Here is a 22,547-nt window from a genome sequence, read left to right as displayed (position 1 = left end):
GAGTGTCATTGAGTGGAGTGCCACTGGGTGGAGTGCTGTGGAGTGGGGAGGCATAGGATGGTGTAGAGTGTTATAGAGTGGAGTGGCATCATGTGGAGTTATGTGTCATAGAGTAGAGTGGAGTAAAGTGGTATGGATTGGCAATGAGGGAGTTGCTTAGAGTGGCGCAGAGTTCGATAAAAGTTTGTCAATATCAAACGTAGTTCTTGCTAACAGAAGTACAAGATAATGCAATATGTTAATTTGCATATACAGTTTATGAAATCCAGAATAATTTAATATGTGAAGTACTAGTGCAGAAAAGTGGCAGAATGGTGAGGTACGTAAGAATATGCACAAGTGAACAATATGTAAAAATAATCAAATAATTGAGTTGTAGGGTATACCATTTAATGGTTCTTAAGGGACAAAGACCCACTTATTAAAGTGTGAATGGTTCGCCCCTGGAGGGATAAATATGTAGGTCATCTTCAGGGCAGGCTAAAAGTTAACGGGTGTCTGATGATAAACTTGTAAACTTGTAAACTTGCAGATTTATAGAGCGCGAATTTTTGCCCGGAGGCGTCCAAGCGCTAGGATAACCATGACCTCCTGATAAACAGAGGGAAGGACCGGCAATTAGTAGGCGGATGCAAATAAATAGGTCTTTAGTTGCTTGAGGAACACAGTGAGGTTCAGAATGGTTCTGAGATGGAGTGGCAGAGTGTTCCAAGTCTTGGACGCGTTGTATGTAAACGTCCTTCCGCCAGCTCTAGATATTTTTATTCTTGGAACCACTGCCAAGAGAGTCTGGCTGGAACGAAGACTTCGGTTTGGGGTGTAGTGGGTAACCAGGTCACGGGTGATGTTGGGTCCCATGTCCCAGAAGGCTTGATGAGCTATGCATAGCGCCTTAAACAAAACTCTCTGCCGAACCGGTAGCCAGTGAAGGCTAGTCAGTCCGGCCCTCACTGAGTGTCTACGGGGGATTTTGAGCATAAGGCGTGCTGCGCAGTTCTGTACAATCTGCAGCCTGTGTAGGGTGTATTCTGGGGTGCCAAGGTAGAGTACGTTATTAAAATCAAGGCGGGAATGAATGAAACCTTGAATGGCTGCCTGTTTGGCTTCCATGGGAAGGAGGGGAAATATTTTATTTAGCACTCTCATGATGCCAAAACAGGTGGCTGAAAGTTTTGTGGCTTGGACATTGAAAGATAGGGAACTGTCCAGCCACACTCCGAGGCTTTTGATGTTATTTTTAGGGATTGGGGGGGGACCTAGGCATGGGGGCCATAGAGAGGGAGGAAGGGCCGGATCTGAAGGTCCTAGGAGCATCAGCTCCCCGTTCAACTTCAGGGATGATGACGACATCCAGTTCCTCACTTCCTCCAGGCATTCTCTAAGCCCGCCTGGCGCAATTCGGTTTGCCTCCTGCGCCAGTGAGACCACCAGCTGCGTGTCGTCCGCATATGAGATGATCTTGACTCCAAATGGGCGGACGACATTGGCCAGCAGTCTCATATATAGATTGAAAAGAGCAGGGCTTAGAGAGGAGCCCTGAGGAACACCACACTTTAAAGGTCTGCTGGAGGATACGGATTCGCCATCAAAAACCCTGAAGGATCTGTTCTCCAAGAAAGATTTAAACCATGCCCAGGCTTTATCCTTAATCCCCGCACAGGACAGGCGGTTCAGTAAGGTGTCATGACTGACCGTGTCAAATGCCGCACTTAGATCAAGGAGGATCACTGCCACTGATCCTCCTTGATGCAGGATTTTTCTTCTTGTTTCCTCCGTGACCATGAGGAGAGCGGTCTCAGTCCCGTGCTTTGGTCTGAAACCCGTCTGAGTAGGATCTAGTATATGATGATCTTCTAGAAAGTTCACTAGCTGTTGGTTGATATATTTCTCAAGAACCTTGCTCACCCAAGGGAGCAGAGAGATGGGGCGATAGTTAGCCAAGTCAGACGGGTCCAGGTTGATTTTCTTGATTAACAACCTAACCATGGCTTGTTTCCAGGCAGTTGGTACAGTGCTGGAGGAGATGGAAGGGTTTAGTACCTCCCTGATGACGGGCATGGTGATCCGGGATGCTGCCATTAAGATGTCAGGAGGGGCGGGGTCGTCCGGAGAACCTGATTTGACACTGAGAGCTAGATAACTGGAATGCATACGTAGTGCAAAGTAATTAATCTGTATGAAGGCAGTGGCTTTTGGCTAAAAGTTAGTGCTTACGACAACACAGCATACTTACTTATAGGTCAAGTTACCTGAGTAGTTAATGGCGGTATCAAGCAGCGACACATAGACCCCTACAAGATTGTTAGCTCCACTATCCTGTCATCACGACACATGGTTCATGAGTCGTCGCCATTCTGATTGACTATTCAAACTAGTCGAAACTCAGGGACCCCCTCTGATTCTTTATAAAGCACCCAATCCGAACTGCTGACACAGATATCTTTTTCCATGTTTCTGACTGACTGTCCTTCAGCCTTTCTGATTGGCTGCTTGTTACCACACCGTCTATTTGTTAATGTTGTCCTGCAGGACTATTGAGCGTGTAATACTGACTACCACAATATTGTCTAAGTACCTATGTAGGTAAATACAGCTTTATTATTCTTAGCATCATTGTAACTTGGCCATACAAATACCTTCAAGGTAGTTAGAAATAGATTTGAGAACAGTAAAGCTACACTTACCTATATAGAATTACCTTGATGACATAGTGTAATTTGATATTCTGCACTTAATGTTCTGGGAGGATGATATTTTTTCACTCAATATTGTGACATACATCCGTGGTCTGTACATGGGCAGCGTGCCATGATCGGACCAAGAGTCTGTCCTTCATTTTTAGTCCTCCAGAGCAGATTTTGTTGTTATCTCAAATGTAAACCAATCTGCTCTTATACTAAGAGGCAGAGATTCTTCTCTGTCTCTATTTTGGCCATCCCTACAGAGCACATAAAAACTATGGTGGGCTTAAGATGAGTAGGTTGTGAACTTCACTACCAAATGCATTGTGTCCACAGTACAGACTCCCTGATATGGGTTAGGTGGTAGAGAATGTGAATTACACCTAAAATAATTTAGATGTGATGGGATGACAACTGTTGTTTAATAGCCAGCTGTGGACTCCCAAAAATGAGCGTCATCGCACAGGATGGGAGGACATGGACCTTGTAAAATGGGGCATCTGCTGGAAGGGACAGGACATCCCATGGCTTTGACTTGTCAGGAGTTGCCACTTTGGTGTGATGTCATTTGATAGAAGATATGTTTCCCTCTACTCATGACACCCTGTGCAAGCTTCAGAATTGTGGGTTCTGAATTCTAAATCTCATACTGTCCATTGTTTTAGGGCAAGGTCTTCCCAAAGCTTCGCAAAAGGAACAGCACCAACAAATCTGTGGATATGGAGGAAATGTTCGATGAAGGGATAGCCACAGATTACGTCTTCAGGATCATCTATGCTGGTCACAAGCATGAAAACAGTAAGTACTTTTTAGAGTTTTTTAAGCTTTGTGGTTTCAGAGGAGGATAATTCAGACGTTGAGTTCAGGAGACTTACATTCTTTGATAATTGTGGATATGTGGCAGACACCTCTGGTGGCATTTGTGTAATACTTTTAAGGTGACCTTAACTGGTAAGATAGCTCAAGAACTTTTTTCCTTGTTTAGTTGACAAGGGATCATCCACCAATTGAAATACAAGGGATGGGCCTGAAGATTCTCTGTTCACGGTCAATGGCTGCGGCACACCCTTGCACTTCAGACCGAGTTTCTTCCAACATTATTGCTGTTTGTGTCGGCCAAGAAGTCCTTTCTATTCGCATGCAAGTTCTTCGACAGTTGTCATTGTCTGGTGTCCTACCTTTTTTCAAATGTAATTCAATTTATTTTGTGCACCATACAAATTATTATGTAGAAAAATGGAATTTAATTAATTATGTAAACCACATACATGGCCATTGTATGTCGCTATTAGAGTCAATATGTTGCAACAGGTATTTACTGTGGAACCTGGTGTTTGCACCTTTGCTTTCAAATACTGGACACGGTCACATATAGTTGTGGAATTTAGCACTGTGTTAATTAAGAACCCTTTATATTCTGGTAAGCACATACTATGGCCAAGGGTGAATGTAGAGCACAGAAGCTGCTAGATAGAGGTCTTCTGACCCACAAATATTTGTCATGCTTGTGAAGCAGCTGGGACTAATGCCTGTGTGGTACAGCAAATCTTTGAACCATCCACCGAATGAGAGAAGTGATATTAGATGGCCCTCGTTCAAACTACAATTTTTACTCATTTACGGAATTCTCATACAATACAAAACAAATTGCATTTCATCACAATTCATAGAAATGCCTAGAAACATTATATTTTATAGAAATGGAATCAGACAAGACTCCGATCCATTTGGTTTTCCAAGAGACTGCGTAAATTACAGAGAGCTGACAACTGAGCATATCATAATATTTATGTTATATAATCTAATTATATTAATGAAGGCCTTGAAGATGATGTCTTAACTCCTCACCCTTACCCAACAATCCTCATACTTTTGTAAATTTCCTTATGTTTAACTATTTATGTATTGAGGCAAGCCTAGGGAGATTAGCATGTGGTCAAGTATTCGAAGACGTTTGATGCTTAAGAGGAGGAAGACTGGCCCAGACACAATAGACTTTGGCTGTCACTTGCGGCTGGAGTCGGAAAACGAAATATCGCTATGGTGGAATGGGAGATCGACCTCGACTGGTGCCAATGAGCGGAGGAAGTAGGGGATGACTAAAGAAATGGAAAAAAATATGGTCCCCCTTGTGAAGCTACAGAGGTGCCTAGAGACACCTAATGCCCCTGATACACAGGACACACTTATCCCGCAACAAAAGATAGTAAGCCTGTCATAATCCAGTCCGCGCTTAGGGTAGAATTGGAAATATGATTGCTTTTAATATGACTGTAATTATATGACCCATTCAAGATGTATCTGGGTTATCAATTCAACCTGGTTGTATACATGTGTATATATTCAGCCGTGTAATGTCTAATGAGCTGGTTTAATAAAAAGTTCGTAAAAAAAAAAGAAAAGGATTCGAAGAAGTTAAAACCCAAGCTGGTTATCTTAGTGTAGGGTATGGTTTCCAAGTGGATTAATACACTGTGAGCATTTCTTATTCTGTAGATGACTACTAATGTGGTGGCAGGAGCTCATTAAAGACGACAGTGTTAGGTAGAAGGACTCTGAATCCTACGATGTGGCTATCCTTCAGTATGTCGTCTACGACAAGAGAGTTTGAAGCTGGTTGCTTTGGAATTTCTGCTTCTTGGGCAGATATGGATGGCGGGCTTTGTAGACACCTATTTTAAGCTTTCACGTATGGACATGGTACAAGTTGCCAAGTGTTTGTTGCAGACTTGCATCAAGACCACGCTGGCTTCGTGTAGACTGTTTGTGTCATCTCCTTCGCGAGTGAGTTTTTCTACTGTGACCAGTGCCAGGCCAGGTAGAATCCTGATCCCTGTGAAGCGGCCGCTGATAGTTGAGGTCCCTGATGGGATAAAGTATGTCTGGACGAGTTGATTGCACCTGTGTTTGTCTCTTCTGGTGCTGTAAGAATGATCTACAGTTTGAGTTTCAGAATTTTCAACGATGGTGGCTTTGTTTAAAACTGCAGCATCCTGGCATATGTTAATAGCAATTCTGATGGTCTTCTGTTTTGTGACACATGATTACTCATGTCTCCTGGCACAGCACTTAAAAATAATATTTAGTATTCCAGCACACATAATTTTATAGTTTTTCTATGTAGCAAGCACACTGTTTTAGATATACAATGCTTCTAAATTGGTGCAAAATTTTTTTTTTTTGCATCCAGTGTTGCTGCTTGGCATACCATTTTCCGGCCAGCATCCTTGTATGTTTGCTGCTTCAGAGGTATACCCATGCAGGCAGATATGGCAGACCTCAGAGTATTGTACTTTTTCATTAGCATCCATTAAAAATTATTTTAAAACAACATTAAAAAATGCACCGTTTGACGATTTATATTTCAAACATTCTTTGCGGGAGACCCCCTACTTGATAATGGTTGGCTCCCTCGTGCTTTCCAATACTGTACCTGATGGAGGCAACCCAACGGAGTGGCCCACTTTACCAATAACCTCAAAACGACAGAGAAAGATCTTCAGAGCTGACATTTTTGCCCCTGATTTCGGGTTTGTCGGAAACCAGACACTTATTATCACTCCCGAATAATAATGATACCCTAGGGTAAGTTATTAATCATATGGAATAAGGAGGACCTAACCACTTGGATGCTAACGACAAGGGTAACTCGTCATGATGCACTGGTTGACCTGTGCTGATGACAAGGATAACTCGTCATGATTAGTAGGAATAATCAAAGTTCAGCACAGGACGGGAAAACCCCTTAGCAGCCCAGGTGTTAATATGAGTTTCTGGGGAATAACATGCAGATTTTGGTAGTTACAGCACCAAACTCTCCATGGTACTGTAAATACCAAAGCGGTTTCCCCAATTAAAATCCAACAGGTTTGACCTGCTGAAATTTAATGAAGAGTGAGATCTCGGACGCGGTAAATACCACCCGACACGAAATCTGCACCCTGTTGTGCAAACAGACATTTACCCAGGGTCGGAAAACAATGACCCACTCACTATCAAGGCCTCATTTTTGGAGCATTTTCTTTGAGATTCAAAACATCAGAAAATTCAGGTCCACAACAGTGTGGCAAGTTCATGCATACCATTAGGAGCTCCTTGAATACAATAGTTCTCTTGAGGCTGGCTGCAATATTCAGCTTTAGTAAACTCGAACCAACCCCTTCATTATATAATGTGTTTCAGGCAGCCGGACTCTATAAAACGTGATAAATACTTATTGTCATTGGATTAAAGCTCAGCTAATTCTCAATAAATAAAAATGAGACTCATTCTCTGTAAATGTTTTTGCTTTTGTTCAATTCATTTTAGCAATTCAGACTTTTTCCAACTTTTGTGCCCTTCCTTGCAGCTAGAGTCCATAGGTCAAGAGTACACAAATAACCAGCCTAATTGACCTGATGTTCAGGCAATAACCATATATTTATTTTAGATCAAATTAATTCTAGAGGTTGAAGCCAATGGCTATCACTATTGATAAACCATGGAAGGTAATTGCCATTCTAATAGAGGGGATATCCATTATTTGTAGGGTGAGTGAAAGATTAGTAATTGGTGATGGCATAATTGCTGAAAATGACATTAGATATTTAATTAACTTTGAGCATAGATGCACCTATGCATTGAGTACAATACCCTACTGTCCATGTTCTTTACACTCCCAACTAATCAGAACTCTTTGGGACTAAAAGTTGGAGTGGAAAAGCCTTGATTACCTCTGAAAAAATCACGCGGGTGACCATCTCATGCCTAACTTTCCTGCATAGATTTGATCCTCAAGAAATTATGTTGGAAAGATTTCAAGATTAGCATGTGCAGAGGAACTATGGAATATTTAAACCGTGTATGAGCACGGTCGTTATGGTCCATGCTGTTTGGCTGTGCCTCAACTTACTCTGTTAACAGTAGGGATTCCCTTTCTTTTGGTTATTGTTAGATTACCTTTTCAATTTTTTCTTTGTTAGGTGCACTCTATTGCCAGCAATTTATTTCGGTGTTTGAGCTTATTTTAATGCGTGTGTAACTATTGATACGAGTTGCTGTTTCTTTGTGTGTTTCTTCTGTCTGCCTACCTCCACACACCAGCCAACCACATTTCAGTGACAACAATATTGAATTTCTGATTGGCCTTATTACAAACTAGTCTAGTCTATTTCTCTACACTGAGCATGTTTAAACCAGGCATTAGGGTGGCCGTTGAGCGGGCACACACAGCAGGAGCGACAGCCCATATGCACTGTTAACAACCCAACCGTGGATAGACAGCCTGATTTGATCCCCTGATGCACAAGATCTTACTCCTGAGAGCTGTAGTAGACTCTAGATCCTCCTGAGACTGTCTTCTTAGGTAAGCGCCATACTTTATTATCTCAAGCCAAATGTCACAATTCCTTGATACCTAATCTTAGTTGATGCACGGCCTTGCCCGGTGTGAGATCTTTGCAATGATATCTATAAACCTATCATTAGTCAGAACTTAAATTTACTTCATTTAACTAAAACCTGGTGAAAGCAATCATTATCAAGTAATCATTTACTGGTTACTCCTAATCACAAAATCTGTCTTTTTGACTTTTAGGGATGGTGTGACAAGTCTTGAATGAGAAGGATTAACATTTTCTGCTGAGGTGACAAAAGGCCATAAATACCCTGAATATATGGCTTTTAAGTGTATCACCTCATCCTAGCATATCAACCGCCTGGTACAATAGTGGGATTTGGAAAAGGAAGGAATCGAATGGAATTGAAGGAAATGGAATTCTCCAACTGCATTGCTCCATTGACACTTCAAGTTTCTAAGTGTTTGGCATTGGGTTATTTCGGGAGTATTATCCACCTCGCCCTCAGTAATTTAATTGAGTCATGTGCAGCACTAGTATTGCAGAACTGCTTGAAGAACCTATTCATATGCAGAAGGACTTCCAGTATCTATTGGACACCTGGTCTGATCTCTAAGCTATTTTGTTTTCACTACAGTACGCTAATCCTGCCACTAAACAACAACTGTCATCTACATCTTTGGCCAAGCATTATCTTCCCAAAATTGATATGACTAATCTCTCTGTGTCCTCCTAAAAGATCCTTGCTCTTGAAAGTGAACACTGACTCATCTCTTTACCTCCTGGAATGTTTCAACTCTAAACTAAACATCTCCCCTTGAAGTGTTATCCACTCCTCACTCCAGACTCTCTCACCCCGTGGTGCACTAGAGCTACGGCTGCTGTCAAGCAGGCGTATAAATCTGAGAACGCTTAGAGTTTTAAGTCCGATGCATACTTCTACCTGTAGATTCCTGACTTTAGAATACCTCCACACAGGATCAGGATCTTTGCAATAGCTCTCATGCACTCCTAAGTTGTCTTGGTGCTGAAAACAGCACTGGTGTTACTTCACTGGAGCCATAAAGCACCACCACAATGCCCTTATGTCCCTTCCTTTTTTTATTCAATCTTTGACCTGATTCACAAAATGCTCTCTGTCTTTTGCAAAACGTTCCACAAAAGGTCTGTGCAGATGTCTCCAGTGCCAGACCTTCCTCTGGGTCCTTTCCCACAGTTTAATAAAACTATTTTTACATGGTTCAGGAAGGAGTGTCAATGACTTGTGGCAAGGGCGGCCTTAGGCATGTGCAAGCTGTGCACCTGCACAGGGCCACTAAATCCCAGGAGCCACCACGCCAATATATATCCTTAATATAATAATCCTCTCAGGATGGATACATATTTGCGTGGCGGCCTCTGGCAGGGATTTGGCGGCCTCCAGCTCTGTTCCACTTCCAAACACTCTGATCCCCCCCCCCCCCCTCTTCACTGGCCTCCGTGCTCCGCCCTGCCCGTACCCCCTCTTCCGGGGCTCCCTACCTACGCTCCCTGCCCAGGGCCGCCTTGAGCCTAGAGCCGCCCCTGCTTGTGGAAGAGGCCAAGTACAGAGAGAGTATCCTGCCTTCTCATGTCTCTTGACAAGTACTGGCAAACCATGGTGGACCTAGTCGGGTAATTTGCCGATTCAGACCTAATCTTAATGCCACAAATAATCCCTCATGATGATGATGAAGACAGCCAGTGAAGCAGCTAAGTTGACCCCTCCTGCTGATTCAGATACTGCTGGCTGTCTCTTCCTTCATAACGCCAGCGGTAGACACTTCCCCAGATGCTGACAGAGTGCCTTTCGGGACCAGCAGCCCAGGGGTGAACCCTTTAATGCACTGTTAAGGAAGTGACTGTAGTGCTAGAGTTGGTATTGAATATCCATTTCTTCCTTTCAATGATGTTCACATGGCGCCCATAAAAGCAGCATCCCTCTCTGGAGTAATCCTCATACATTTAGGAGAACCCTGAGATTTTTCCAGTAGCACCTCCCGACAGGAAATTGAAAAAAACGTTTTTGGCTGGGAGTCTGGCCCTGAGATCTACCAGATATATCATCATCATCATAATAACTTTATTTCGGCCATTATGGCCATAAAAGTACATTGGAAAAAAGTACAGTTTTTACAATCAAGAGAAATTAAAAAAGAAAAGAACAATGGAGAGTCCAATTCACAGATGCAAAGATATGAACACTGTAAGAATACAATATTTCAAAATAGGGAGAAAGGCCATTAATAGCAGCAGTCTGGGAAAAGGTTATAAAAATATGTGTTAAAAATATAAATTAATATGTGGATATTAAAATCGAATTAGAACAATATTGTAAAAACATCGCAAGCATCAAAGACCAATAGATAGTGTACGACTAAGGATGAGATAAGGAAGTCCATTCATCATTTGCCAAGACAATATACATGTGTTGTGGGAGCTGGCCAGCATGGTGGTACCAGGTTTGTCTGACCACCTGAAGGAAAACTGCAGAGGTTTTGTAGGTATGTCCAGAATGCGTCTTTGCAGATCTTAAATCAGTTTTGGGCACGGTTGACTCTGTGGCCCTGGCCTATGGATCCTCTGTGACAGTTGCATGACAAAATATTGTATCGAAAAATATGAAGGCACATAAACAGAATATTGTCTTTTATACTTATAATAGGAATTAAAAAAATAATGTGTCAAAGACAAAAATAATGTGTCAAATATACCTTGGAATGAAATACAGGCAAAAACAAGATATGAGTAGCGATTTTGTTTAAATAGATTAAAACTGTAGAGTTATGTTATTAAATTATTAGCGTTAAACATAACACAATTTAAACTTCATAGTTTTAATGAAAATAAAATAGTAAAAGCAAAGTTAATTTATTTATATTTTAAAATCGCCACCTACTCTGAGCTTCACCAGCCTTCCCCTCCCTCTACCAACACTCTGATGTCAAGAAATTTCAAATCTCAAAAGGAACTATTTAATTTTCTTTATCGTACATAACTACTGTTATACCTGATAACCATGAAACATTGAAAGACTATCTAGCACATTCCGGCAAAGCACCTTTTTGTGAGACAAATCACGTAATAAAATTTGGATTTTACTTAGATTTTGTCTTGCAGAGCCCACATTTGGAGAACTTGTTTTCTAAAATTGATCTTTTAACTTTGAACCATTGCAAAGATTTCTGATCTTGCATTTTTTCGGACAAATTTCTTTAAAAACTGAAAAAGTCTTATTCAATATCACAGTGTCGAAGTGTAAAAGGTCTGAATGTGGCTTTAGTTGGGACTTTTGATAGCTTAGATGGAAAAGAAACAAATGTCAATAATATAATAATTTATTTCTTCTTTTGACAGCTACCAGTGTATATGTGAATTTGTAGTCATACATAAAAGAGTATAGTATTAATGTCATCAGTGTACAACTACATGGAAGGATATTACCAAAAGCGCGTGACAGCATCATACACTTCATATTAATAACACGCTGTATTGGTTGGCGAACAATCGAAGTTATGGTGCAATTCAACAAAGTAAATCCAATGGCACAACAAAACAAGGCAAGGATATAGAATCCAAGTAAGATGTCCTAAAATACAAAAGAAGTAATGAGGTATTATGAAGCAGGATGAATCATTTGTACAAGACATATCATTCAATACATGAATTCAGTATTTTGGGTGAGAAATGGCACTCTCATCAGAGGAATGACTATAGACAGGTGTAATTGCCTTCCACCAACTACGCAAATGCTTCCATCAAGCATTCTGAAAAGACCAAAAGGCGACTCAAGCAGTGTGACACAACACTACCTACTTAAATAAACAATGCATAAGTCTGCTCATTGCCATCGCCCCAAACTTTACTGCATTGTTTAAAAATATGACTGTAGTTGAATAAATTGGTGCTAAATTTTCAGTATTTCTCAGTTTTAAACAGACCTAACTTAAAGAGATTGGTGAGTCCATCACGGTTTTTGTTTAAATGCTGTGTTATGTAAGTTACTGGCAAATTTGTACACTTTTTGATGGCGCGATCTAAAATTAACTTGCATTCCTCAGTATATAATTGATCAGATTGCTCCTTATTCAATGTATTCATCTCATTCAAAATGTGTCCTGTTTCCTGATCAATAAAGTGTTTTAGCTGTCATAGCTAGGGATATGACACATAATTCAATATCAATAGCACCTTAGAACAATACCATATTTGATGAGGATTCATCACTGAAGGATCAAAGGATGGCTGGAGCACAGGAGCGCCAAAGCTAAGGGTCTACAGAGATTTGTGTGCCAAGAGAAAAGCTGCCGCTCCTGATACGCCTCTGAAGGAAACATCCTTCAAAGAAGGAGATTTCCTGTTAGAAACATGACTGTCCGACATTTGTTGCAGAGTACTCTGTCCTCCATATAGTAAGTTAGACTATAAGAGCCAGATTTAGAATCTAGCAGGATGTCCAACACCCATCGGGTGGTGGATGTATTTACCCTTACCACCCTGGCCGGACTCGAGCCTATCATATTTACAGATCTTGGTTGGCACTGCTGGGATCTCTGGACCTTCAGGAGAGCAAGCATCATGGCAGTAAAGGCACTGAAACGGTTCTGAGCTCCTGCCATGTCTAAGGTGGTCTTCCACAAACATTTTCATTTTCCAAACACAAACTTCCAAAGCAGGAATTTGTTTTTGAAAAACAAACAAAAATGAATTGCCCTGGCACCCTGGGAGTTTTATCCCAACGTGTGAGGATTATTTTAAAAAAATTAAAACAAGTTACGGGACAGCCAGGATATCCATGTCAGTCCCAAACTGAAAAAAGTCTAATGCCCCTACACCTATGGCTGCTATTTGTTCGGGCCATGGGTGTAGAGTTTAAGATGGCAGAGCCAGCAGGGTGACCGCAGACGGAAACCTGATCGTCTACCTGACTCAAAATAAAGCAAGTAGACGGTGGATTTGGCGGACAAGGTACTCCGCCACTCTAGCAGTGGAGAATCCTGTCTGGCAAACTCTATCCTACGGATAGAAGCCCCCTTGTTGCCAGGACAATGGCGTTTTTCCTTCCACTGTGAACTGCTTTGGAGTCACATTTGATTCTGAACTCAGTGGGATGCAGCAAATCAGTTTGTGTTGTATGCTCAGTGTCTTTAAGTGCTACAGTGATTGTTACTATGGAATCATAATTTGATTTTCTACTTTGCAGTAATGTTTACGGTAGCCTGCACCATTTTTTCTTAGTGGTGGTAGCAGAATGGCTCTTTTTCTTCTTTTAGCAAATTCTCTCTTATTTTGAGCTGAGGGTCAATTTACATGGCAGCTCCAGTTAGCAGTGGTGTTGCTTACAAACTACAAATCAAATAAAGTAGTCCATTGTGTGTCTATATGTTTCAGTCTTGACACCTTGAGCCTGTCCAATTAGAAAATCTATGCAGATTTAGAGAGTAAAGTACGCATGTATTTCTTGACATAACCTCTAGTGTTCTGATTTCTTTGTACAAAGCTTTTCAGATATTAAATCTTTCAGCAAGGTCTTTACGTCTTGGGAATTTGGAATTTTTATTTATATTATTGTTGATTGGTGGATGGGAAGCAAGACAAACGTCTCTCTGAATTACTGAAAAACTTGCTTCAAAATTGTGAAAATTACTTGTGTTGTATTCGCCTTTGCTGTCGCAACAACGTTAGCAACCCACATCTTTTATTTTTCTCATGCTCCTTTTACTTATTTTCTTCGAGAAGTCACAATTAACTACCACCACTTAAGTGCCAGTCGCTCCGCCTCTGTTGACGATGACGAGGAAGAAGAGGATAGGCTACACGCCATGCTGTCCATGATCTGCTCTCGGAACCTCACAGCACCTAATCCGATGAAAGGTTGTTACCCCTCCCCTACCCTCTCCTTCCCTGATCCCAAATTTTGCAATGCTCTGGCAGCGCACCATAGTGATCACGGCATCAGTGCTGGCATTATTAGCTTCCTGGAAATCATTTAAACCCGCAGGTTCCACAGTTCAGCTTCCAGCAGGGGGATTGAACAGCTTGGGAATGTTAGATTTGTTACAAAGCTCCTGGGCAATCAAAAAGCATTAAAGAATAGAATTTAATGGATTGATCATACTCAGACTCCCTAAAGGACTTTTTGGAATTCTCCAAAGGCCTGACAAGGTTTTACTGAGAAACCTGACATTCGTCTGCTTAACTTATAAAAATTCTGAACATTTACATTTCATAGTCAGTCTAAATATGGCGCCCCCTAAACTTTTGCAAAGTCATTGTGTGCATTATGTTTTCTGTTAATGAACCAAACTGTTAGGGGAGGTTTTTACAATTTTATTTAAAACTATAGTTACATTTATTTTGTGTTTTTAATATTTGGACAGTGTTTTTTAATGCCTTAATCAGTGTTCTACTTTTATACTTAAATAAAACTATTAACATCTTTCTTCTTACTTTTGGGAGGACAGAATCAGTTACCTGCCGCCTGTGCACTTAGACGAAAACTTAATATTAGGCTGAGGATGGGTGCTTTGATAATAATGTGCAAACTGTAAGGTACGGCAGTCAGGTCAAGCATTCAAAACACAACACGATGGAAAACCTTTGAAGCAGTCTTGAAGATTAAGATAAGAGGTTGGGTATTCCTCAACACCATCTGGTTATCAATGTAAACACCGGTTTTGCACTGGTCGGTCAGTGTAGAAGTTACTGCAAACCTATTGCACTGAAGCAGAGCAAATGTATACAGTTTGGCCCTGGATCATCTTCATCAAAGAGGAAAATGATGGTGTATGCCGGTGACTACCCATAACAAGGCCTTTCGGAAAGATACTTTGGATCATATCGCACATGCGGCTAGATTAGACCATGCTATAAACGGGAAAAAAATAAAAAAACTAGCCATATTTTTGATAAATCAACCTGTGGTGTGACCTGAGCATGAGATGTCGGTGTCACCCCCTGCGTTGTTTCTGTGACTTTGCAATGCATTCATTACAAGTTCACTGCAAGTGCTCGCAGTTGGGTCTCTCATGGACTAAGCTTCTCATACTTATGACTCAGCTGAGCAAGCAGAGAATGGATCTAACATAGCATGTAGAAGCCTGGAATTGCATACAGGGATACAGGGACCTCCATCTTTAGGTATCAGGCGATGTTCAGTTCAGTTTACATTTACAGTAAAATTTGACATTTTAAAAGGATTGAAGAACGCAATTTTCCACAGACCTATCTTTTTCAACAAGACAAATTTTACTACAGATCAATAAATTGGATACATAAATCCGCTAAGACGCTTGCTTTAAGAAAATAGCTGAATGGCAACTCAGTACCAGTTTTTGACTTTTTGCAATTTTGCACCATATGTTTTCATTGGTGTGCTCGGCTCATCATCCAGCACCCATTTTATGTTGTGGTGCTAGTTTTGCTCATCGCATTTATTCAACTGGCGAAAGTAAACTAAGCTTAAAGTGTGAATGGCATCATTTAGAAATTTGGCTAGTTGCTCAAAAACAAAATTGCCATATTTGCAAAATTTCTGTCTGGCCCCCTCAGCCGTAAAATGCATACTAGATGGTAACTAAAATATAAAACTTGGCTTGCCTAACGGAGACCTACTCTAATTCCAAAATTTTCCGTTGATTTTTCTAATAGTACTTTATTACGAGATCATACAATTCTTGAAAGTCTCATTTATCAGATTAAAAATACCACTTGCAGGCGAAGAACTACTGCAGGAATAAAAAATATAGAATTCAGAGTGAAACAACATGTATATGATAAAATGAGTGTTGTGTGAAGGAAACAGTATGTAAAGCAACCTCAACTTTAAAGGGCAATCTTGGTGTACCAGACTCTCCCTATAAAAGGTTTGTTGTTCGCTCTGAAGCAAATGCCATATTACATTTATAAGCAAGTGTAAATCATATGTAGCCTTGCTACCAGATTTCTTGTAATTTTATCCATGGAAGCTACTATCCTTCTATAGGCAAGTTTTTGAAGCCTAAATGTCTGGTTTAGAAAGCAGGACTTCCAGCAATGAGATTAGCTCATCAGAGTTGTGTAGCGCGATGCATGCCGATAAAGTACAAGGTGGAGGTAGACGAAATGTGGGCAAAACTGCACAGCTAATGCATCATCATAGGAAGTCACCCACAAAGTAGAAGTTCCACTTCATTAAACACTGTGAAGCCCTGTTTTGTTTTCTTTGCCTGTTGAGTGATAAATATAGCCTCCCTTTAGGTAGTAGGGAGAAAAGCCCTGGCTCCCTTTCAAATGCAAATGTCAGATATGTTTTAAGTAAACACAACTCTTATGTACAACCAAAACCTATATTGATTGTTTTGTGCATCTTTACCCAATGGAGTAGAGTAACATTGAAAGCCGAATGAAGAAATGAAAGTGGACTTCCGATAGGGCATGTGAGATGCCCCACGCAGTGGAACATTTATTTGACATGCCTATTTACATATTGCAAAGTTGCCTTATGTGAAAATAGCAGTCTATAGTTGTTCTTGGGTTCTCGTGATTTAAATCAGCTTCTGGAGAAAGCATAACACCCATAAGTGAAGACAGACTACATGAGACAGCTAACAGCCATCACCCCCTTTTAAGTGTAACATTTAGCTGGAATGAACATGGGCTGCTTCAGACCATCTGATGGAAACATAACAATGGACCTTACAGGAAGGGTGCTAGGATGCAGTGACTCATGGGCGAGTCGCTATGTCACGACAGGAAGTCCTGGTGGTAGCATTCTGCATTCCTTCAAAGCCGCTGTCCGTCCTGGAGCTCTATGTGTCTACCTTCAGAAGGGGTCTACGGGTCTCACAGGCATAGCAATATGTCACATGAAAACAATTTCTGATTAGCAGTATTTCACATCTTGTAAAGTCAAGTTATGTAGGAATCCTGACAGTATAATTTTTACATCCGTCAACACTTAACGTGTGAGACAATTTGTGTAGTGTGTAAAGCTCATCTGTGAAGGCAGATTTGATGATAATAGAATGTTCTATCTCAACCCTAAAGATGGAGCACTTTCTGTTGGTGTTGTCCACAGTGTTGTTGCCTGATGCAACAGCTAGCGTAATTTTGGAACATCAATATATAACTAATTTAGGAGATTTTAACATCTGGGTTGATACTACCTTGTTACCTTCAACGAAAAGAAATCTCTGTCAGGCTGCAATCTCTTACTTTGAAGCAATTAGTGGCATTTCATGCTCTTACTCTGTTTGAACAATAAGCGAAAACCTGATCAATTGATGGGCCCCACTAGCAATCAATTGATCAGCCCCACTGGCAGTGTTCTAAATAAATGTAGCATGATTGTCTTTCCATAGACATTATGCTCATTCTTCAGATCATCATTATCCCAAAAATGTTCAGTAAGAAGAATTGCAGTTTGTAAGATGGATTCTACTTAGATTCATATTTAAAATTGATATTGGCCAGTAAATTTATCGGATATCTTTATATTCTGAATTAATGACTGGGCTTACTCACAAAATCGTGAAAGTACAATTTGACTGAGGCATCATATGTTAGACAATAATGTTTGTGAATAATATCTCAAATTGATTGGAACCAAACCTGCACTCACAGGTAAATTATTTTGACAATTAATAAATGCAAGTAAAGTTATCTTGGCTACAACTCCATAGAAACCTCAGGCTGAATAGACCCGCAATGCATTTTTACTTCAAAGAAAGAATTTACATCTCTTGACTCACAAAAAGTATTCGGACACATATTCAGTGATATACTCAACACTGATGCCGCTAGGTCAAATGTAATAAATCTCCAAGATAGATACAGTTTTCTAGCTTAACATTTTGTTCCCCAGCACAGAAAATGTATCCCGTTCTTGAGGAAATTACACTAAGGTCGCCATTTTGCCTTGTGAGGAGTACACAAGGCGCTCAACAAGTCATTGGATTTCAAAGATACAACTCTCCATTCCTCAAGGATTTCTTTCATACTCCAGGGGAGAATTTGCTATGTATGTTAGGAAAACCTATAAAGCACTTGTGCACCCAAGGATTTCTAGGCACTGTGACAACCAGGAGGGAAAAGAGAGAGAGAGAGAGCTTAGGCTCATCAAAAGCTTTCTTAAAAATCCAGGCCTTCAAAGGCTTCCTGAGCCTCATGATTTTCGCATCTAAGAATCTTGAAGTAGATTTTCCTCAATAGAAGATTCGAGCACATTGAACCATTGCAGGTTGAATGTTTCTTATACATACTACGATTCGAGTGGCTCCAAAAGGAGACTGTCAGATCATTGCTTCATCTTCAATGCTGGCAGATATTGCCCCAGCTAACACTTCTTGTAATGGGTTTAAAATATTGCATGGTATTCATGCCCGCTCCCTAGCTCAGACTGAATTCAATGGAAATTTCACCTATACTGTCTGAAAAGACTGTTGAGGTGGGCGGACCACGGCTCCTGGGGATGTGCAGTGTAATAAAGCCTACCCTGGAGATTGCATCTTGTCTGTGCTAGCTGCAAAAGAGTGTTCTACTCTTTCATGGAGACTGAAACAGATAGCAGACCCTACATCCATTCGAACTTGTATGCTAATTGCGATTTGCACTGTAAACCAATAATCTGTTGCCTGCTAATTCAGATCATCGTACACAGTTACTTGGAAGAGCCCACAGCAAAGAGAGGATTTGCCAATTTTTAGTTAGTCATTGTTTCTTTATCAGAACAGCCTGATGTAGCCTTTTAAGAGAGTTGAGTTCTTTGAAAGAGGTGCCAGTCATGCCAAGGCGTACAAGTGATTAAATTAGTATCAGACCAGTAACTAGTTAGTTACAACACCTACGTGGAATACTTTAGCAATTTGTTCACAAAAAAAGGCATCGTTTTGAAATTTGGAAATTATGTTAGCTCCCTCAGCACTGAATATTGTCATTGTAGCCTCACAGAAAGTATAATTTGTTTATGGACTGCCAGTTATGGATATGTTCAATATGGAAGTATATCATCTTGACAAATTTCTAAGTTGTAGAAATGTACACTTCTGAACCCAGACAGATGAATCTTCAACTTGATGTAATTCTAAATTTACCAGTGCTCGTTGTGTTGAAAAAAAAAACAACTCGGTCTCAAACCCTGTTTCAAGATTAGGAAAAGTAAAACAAATAAAAAATTCAAAACTTCTAAAAACGCTAACAAAGATGAAATTGCAATTCACTACAAAAAAGGAAGTGATGAAGAAAATAAAGTAAAATAGTAAATAGAAGATGTTGGGTTAAAACATTTTCTCTTCTATTTCTATTGTGATCAAACTAGACCGGAGGAACATGGGGAGATGTCCAGCAAAAAAAAGCACAAAAAACTAGTAAAGAGGAAAGCAAAACTCTGGTGATGGGAAGAAGTAGTCGGTTAGTTATGGTATGAGGACAGGAAATTTAAATAATCCCACTCAAACAAAAAAATGTAAAACAGGTTCAGCAAAAATGGTAACATGGGACGGGAGAGGGTAAAGCAAGTGGACTTGAATAGGTTAAAATACAGAAATTATAGTGAGCATGCAGAGAAGTGGTGAGGAAACAAAGAGAATGAAAGGGGGCACCAGAACCAATGTACTATAGAAAATAGATAAATTAGTTTAGACAGAGTTGACTTAAATCGGTCTTGACAATCAAATTAGAAATGCAAATTTCCCCAAAGTTGAATCATCAATATCCCTTTTCATTTACAACACATTGTGTCTTTTAAACATTTATGATATATGAATAATACACAGCAAGGACAAAGCACCAAGGTTTCCAAATTTAAATTCCCTCGGATAAACCTTTTAAAAGATACTTTGTTAAAAGTATAGTGCAGTTCTGTCACAGCCTCATTTAGACTAGCACTTAAGAGTTTATAGCCAAGTTTAGAAAAACACTTTCTTTGCACATAATGTCAGCACTGCTGTTTTCTGGTTTGCTTGCCATTGCTTTTACGTTTTTGCAACATGCTTGACTTGTGCATGTGGCCACAGGTGCAGATGTGTAATGACCAAAACATCAAATAAATTGACTATTAAAATGAAGATGCTGTTCACTTATAATTCTTCAATGATTCCGTACCTTTCATCTCAAAGCCTAGGTCCTGTGGGGTTCTGCTAGCTGCATTCATTCATTTATTTTATTTATTTTTTGTTTGTTTCTTAAACATTTTCTTTTGATCTTCGAAAAAATGCAATCTAAAGTGACACAAAATTGCCGCTTGCTTGGGTATTCCTTCTCTTTTTATTTGATCCAATGAGAAGTCGCGTTAAACCCTCGCTCCTTCAGCTCCCTCCCTGAAGAATTAAGGTGAAAAGCATTTTTTCATTCTTCTTTCATTTTCTTGGCATGTTTGCTTTGCATGCTCCTGTGCCTGTGCCTGTTTTTGTTTATAATACATTTTCTTTACTAGTGTTTGGCACACCCACTTTTTATACTGCGCTGTCTTAATTGAATGGCTGAAGGCCCTCCTAAAGTCAGGATTTGTGTTTTTTATGTTGCTTCTACCTGACATTGTTCATGTATTGCTTCAAATTGTTACTGGTCAATATTTTCCCTTGTCTCCCAAACAATTATATATTTTTTTGTGTTACTTTATCCGTAGCCGTTAGTGTGGTTCTTTACTAATACGCATGTCTGCATCAAAATGGTGTAAATCTGTACACAATAGTGAACTATTATAGGAGAAATAAAGGAATCCTAGCGAACCACTCCAAGAGACACTTTAAAAATGTAAATACTATCCAATGTAAGAAATTTGCTGAGTTGTGTAGCATACTTGTTTATTTTGCCTGCAACAGTTTAGCGGGATGTTCCAAATTATTTACCTATAAGGTTAAGTCTATTACCATATTCACATCGTGTGGGTGCACACAACTTCTAGAGTAGTCCAGTCCTGTGTACAGATTTTACCATTAACTATGCAAGTTCACTGCGGAACCTACAAGTTTCCACCAACATGTCCTTACTTATAAGCAGGTCATTGTTTTAACTTGTGTGATTACTAATGAGCGAGGAATCTACTTTGAACATGTGTTTTCACTAATAAGCATGGATGGTTTCTTATGAATCCCATAACATTTCATACAATAAGAAACATTGACCTTAATTAATCTCATGGGGTGAGCTGAAAATCGAGTGGGATTCCATGGTGTTATGAGCTTGTTTCGGTTGTTGTGATGCTCAAAGTGTCTCATTAAACATCAAACATCGTAGATGTACACTTGATGCCAGATGTTTTGTTTTGTTTCTCAACATATGAAATAAATATTTTGTAGTAAAGATAAATGCCTCTATAGAATATGTTTTTGGAAAGTTTTGCAGATGTTGGGTTGATAAGCGTTCTTGGCCGTTAATAGTTCTCAATGGTTATTGGCAGTCAGCCATGGATAACCATAGTGGGAGGGCCATTGCAGTTTTACCCATTATGGGCTTGATTAAAGATTTGTGGCTGTGCTGCAAGAATACTGCTGTAGTGTACAAGCACCTGCACAGGTGTAATGTGCTGCTTTTGGAGTTTCCTGCCATATTGGGTTGTGTTTTTTCAGCTGTGATGTTGTGTAGGTCCTATAAACCTATATAGGATCTGCACATTTAGACGACATAACCTGCGGGATTGGTGTCCCGACTGATTGCTGACACCCCTACCGAGTATGTTAGCCTGTATACCAGCTAGCTTGCAGTGCTCCTGTAAACGTATCTTAGCAAGGAGAGACGAGTTCTTGGCAACTATCGAACATGACAACTCTGTCCCGTAAGGAATCGTGGAAACAGTACAGTACTTTTCGCTCAGTCACTTTTGTTCACTTTGTCTCAGAGAAATACACAGAACAAATGGTAGGGACATTTTTCAATAAGTATTTTTTGAACCAGCGTCATTCTACTGTATAATAGATGTGCTGAAACAAACCATAAGACAGACACTGATATAGATGATTGTAAGCATCAATAGAGTAAAAGGGTGGTACGGTCCTATCTTAGTGCTAAAGCAATGAATACAGGCAAGTATAAAAAATACATGACAGTAATAATGCGTACTCCTCCTATGCAACCCTAACTAGATGTACCTAAGTGTACCTAGCATGTACGTAGGTGTAGAGCCAAGAATCTCTCTAGGATAAAGTGAACCCCATTACCTGAAGTTAGAGACTGTGGGACCCTGTTTTGGTCTCAAGATGGACACCCTGCGAGGGATGTTGGACCACTACTTGCTGGAATGTCTACGTGCAGGAACCTCAGCGTCTTGTGTCAGTGAGTCAGCATGGAAGTCCTTTTTCTCATTTGTCTGTCTCAGCAAAGATACGGTGTTTATATACCCAAAGGAGTACCATCAGGGGATATACCTTGCTGTGTCATGTCAGACTAGGATGACAGAAAAAATTACCCTTATACATAGTTATTATGCAGGAAATGGTAGTCCTGCTGGGCTTCCAAGAATCCTCGTGCATAATGAATGAGGCTAGTTTTTCGGACACAACTCCATGTCATATAGACATTACCGTAACTAGGTTAA

General features: G+C 40.2%; 1 protein-coding gene across 1 annotated transcript in view; it reads left to right on the top strand.

Moving 5' to 3' along the window:
* The window catches only part of SGSM2 (small G protein signaling modulator 2), a 986,511-nt gene that overhangs the window by 736,210 nt on the left and 227,754 nt on the right, over nt 1-22,547 (top strand). Inside the window, exon 11 of the mRNA XM_086954507.1 lies at nt 3,347-3,479. Coding sequence (XP_086810633.1) covers nt 3,347-3,479 — 133 coding nt within the window. The remainder of the gene's footprint in view (nt 1-3,346; nt 3,480-22,547) is intronic.

This window comes from Lissotriton vulgaris, chromosome 2_1 (assembly GCF_964263255.1).
Source record: "Lissotriton vulgaris chromosome 2_1, aLisVul1.2, whole genome shotgun sequence".
NCBI classification, from domain to species: Eukaryota; Metazoa; Chordata; class Amphibia; order Caudata; family Salamandridae; genus Lissotriton; species Lissotriton vulgaris.
Note: the sequence above shows the minus strand (reverse complement) of the source record. Positions and strands in the feature narration are given on the sequence as shown.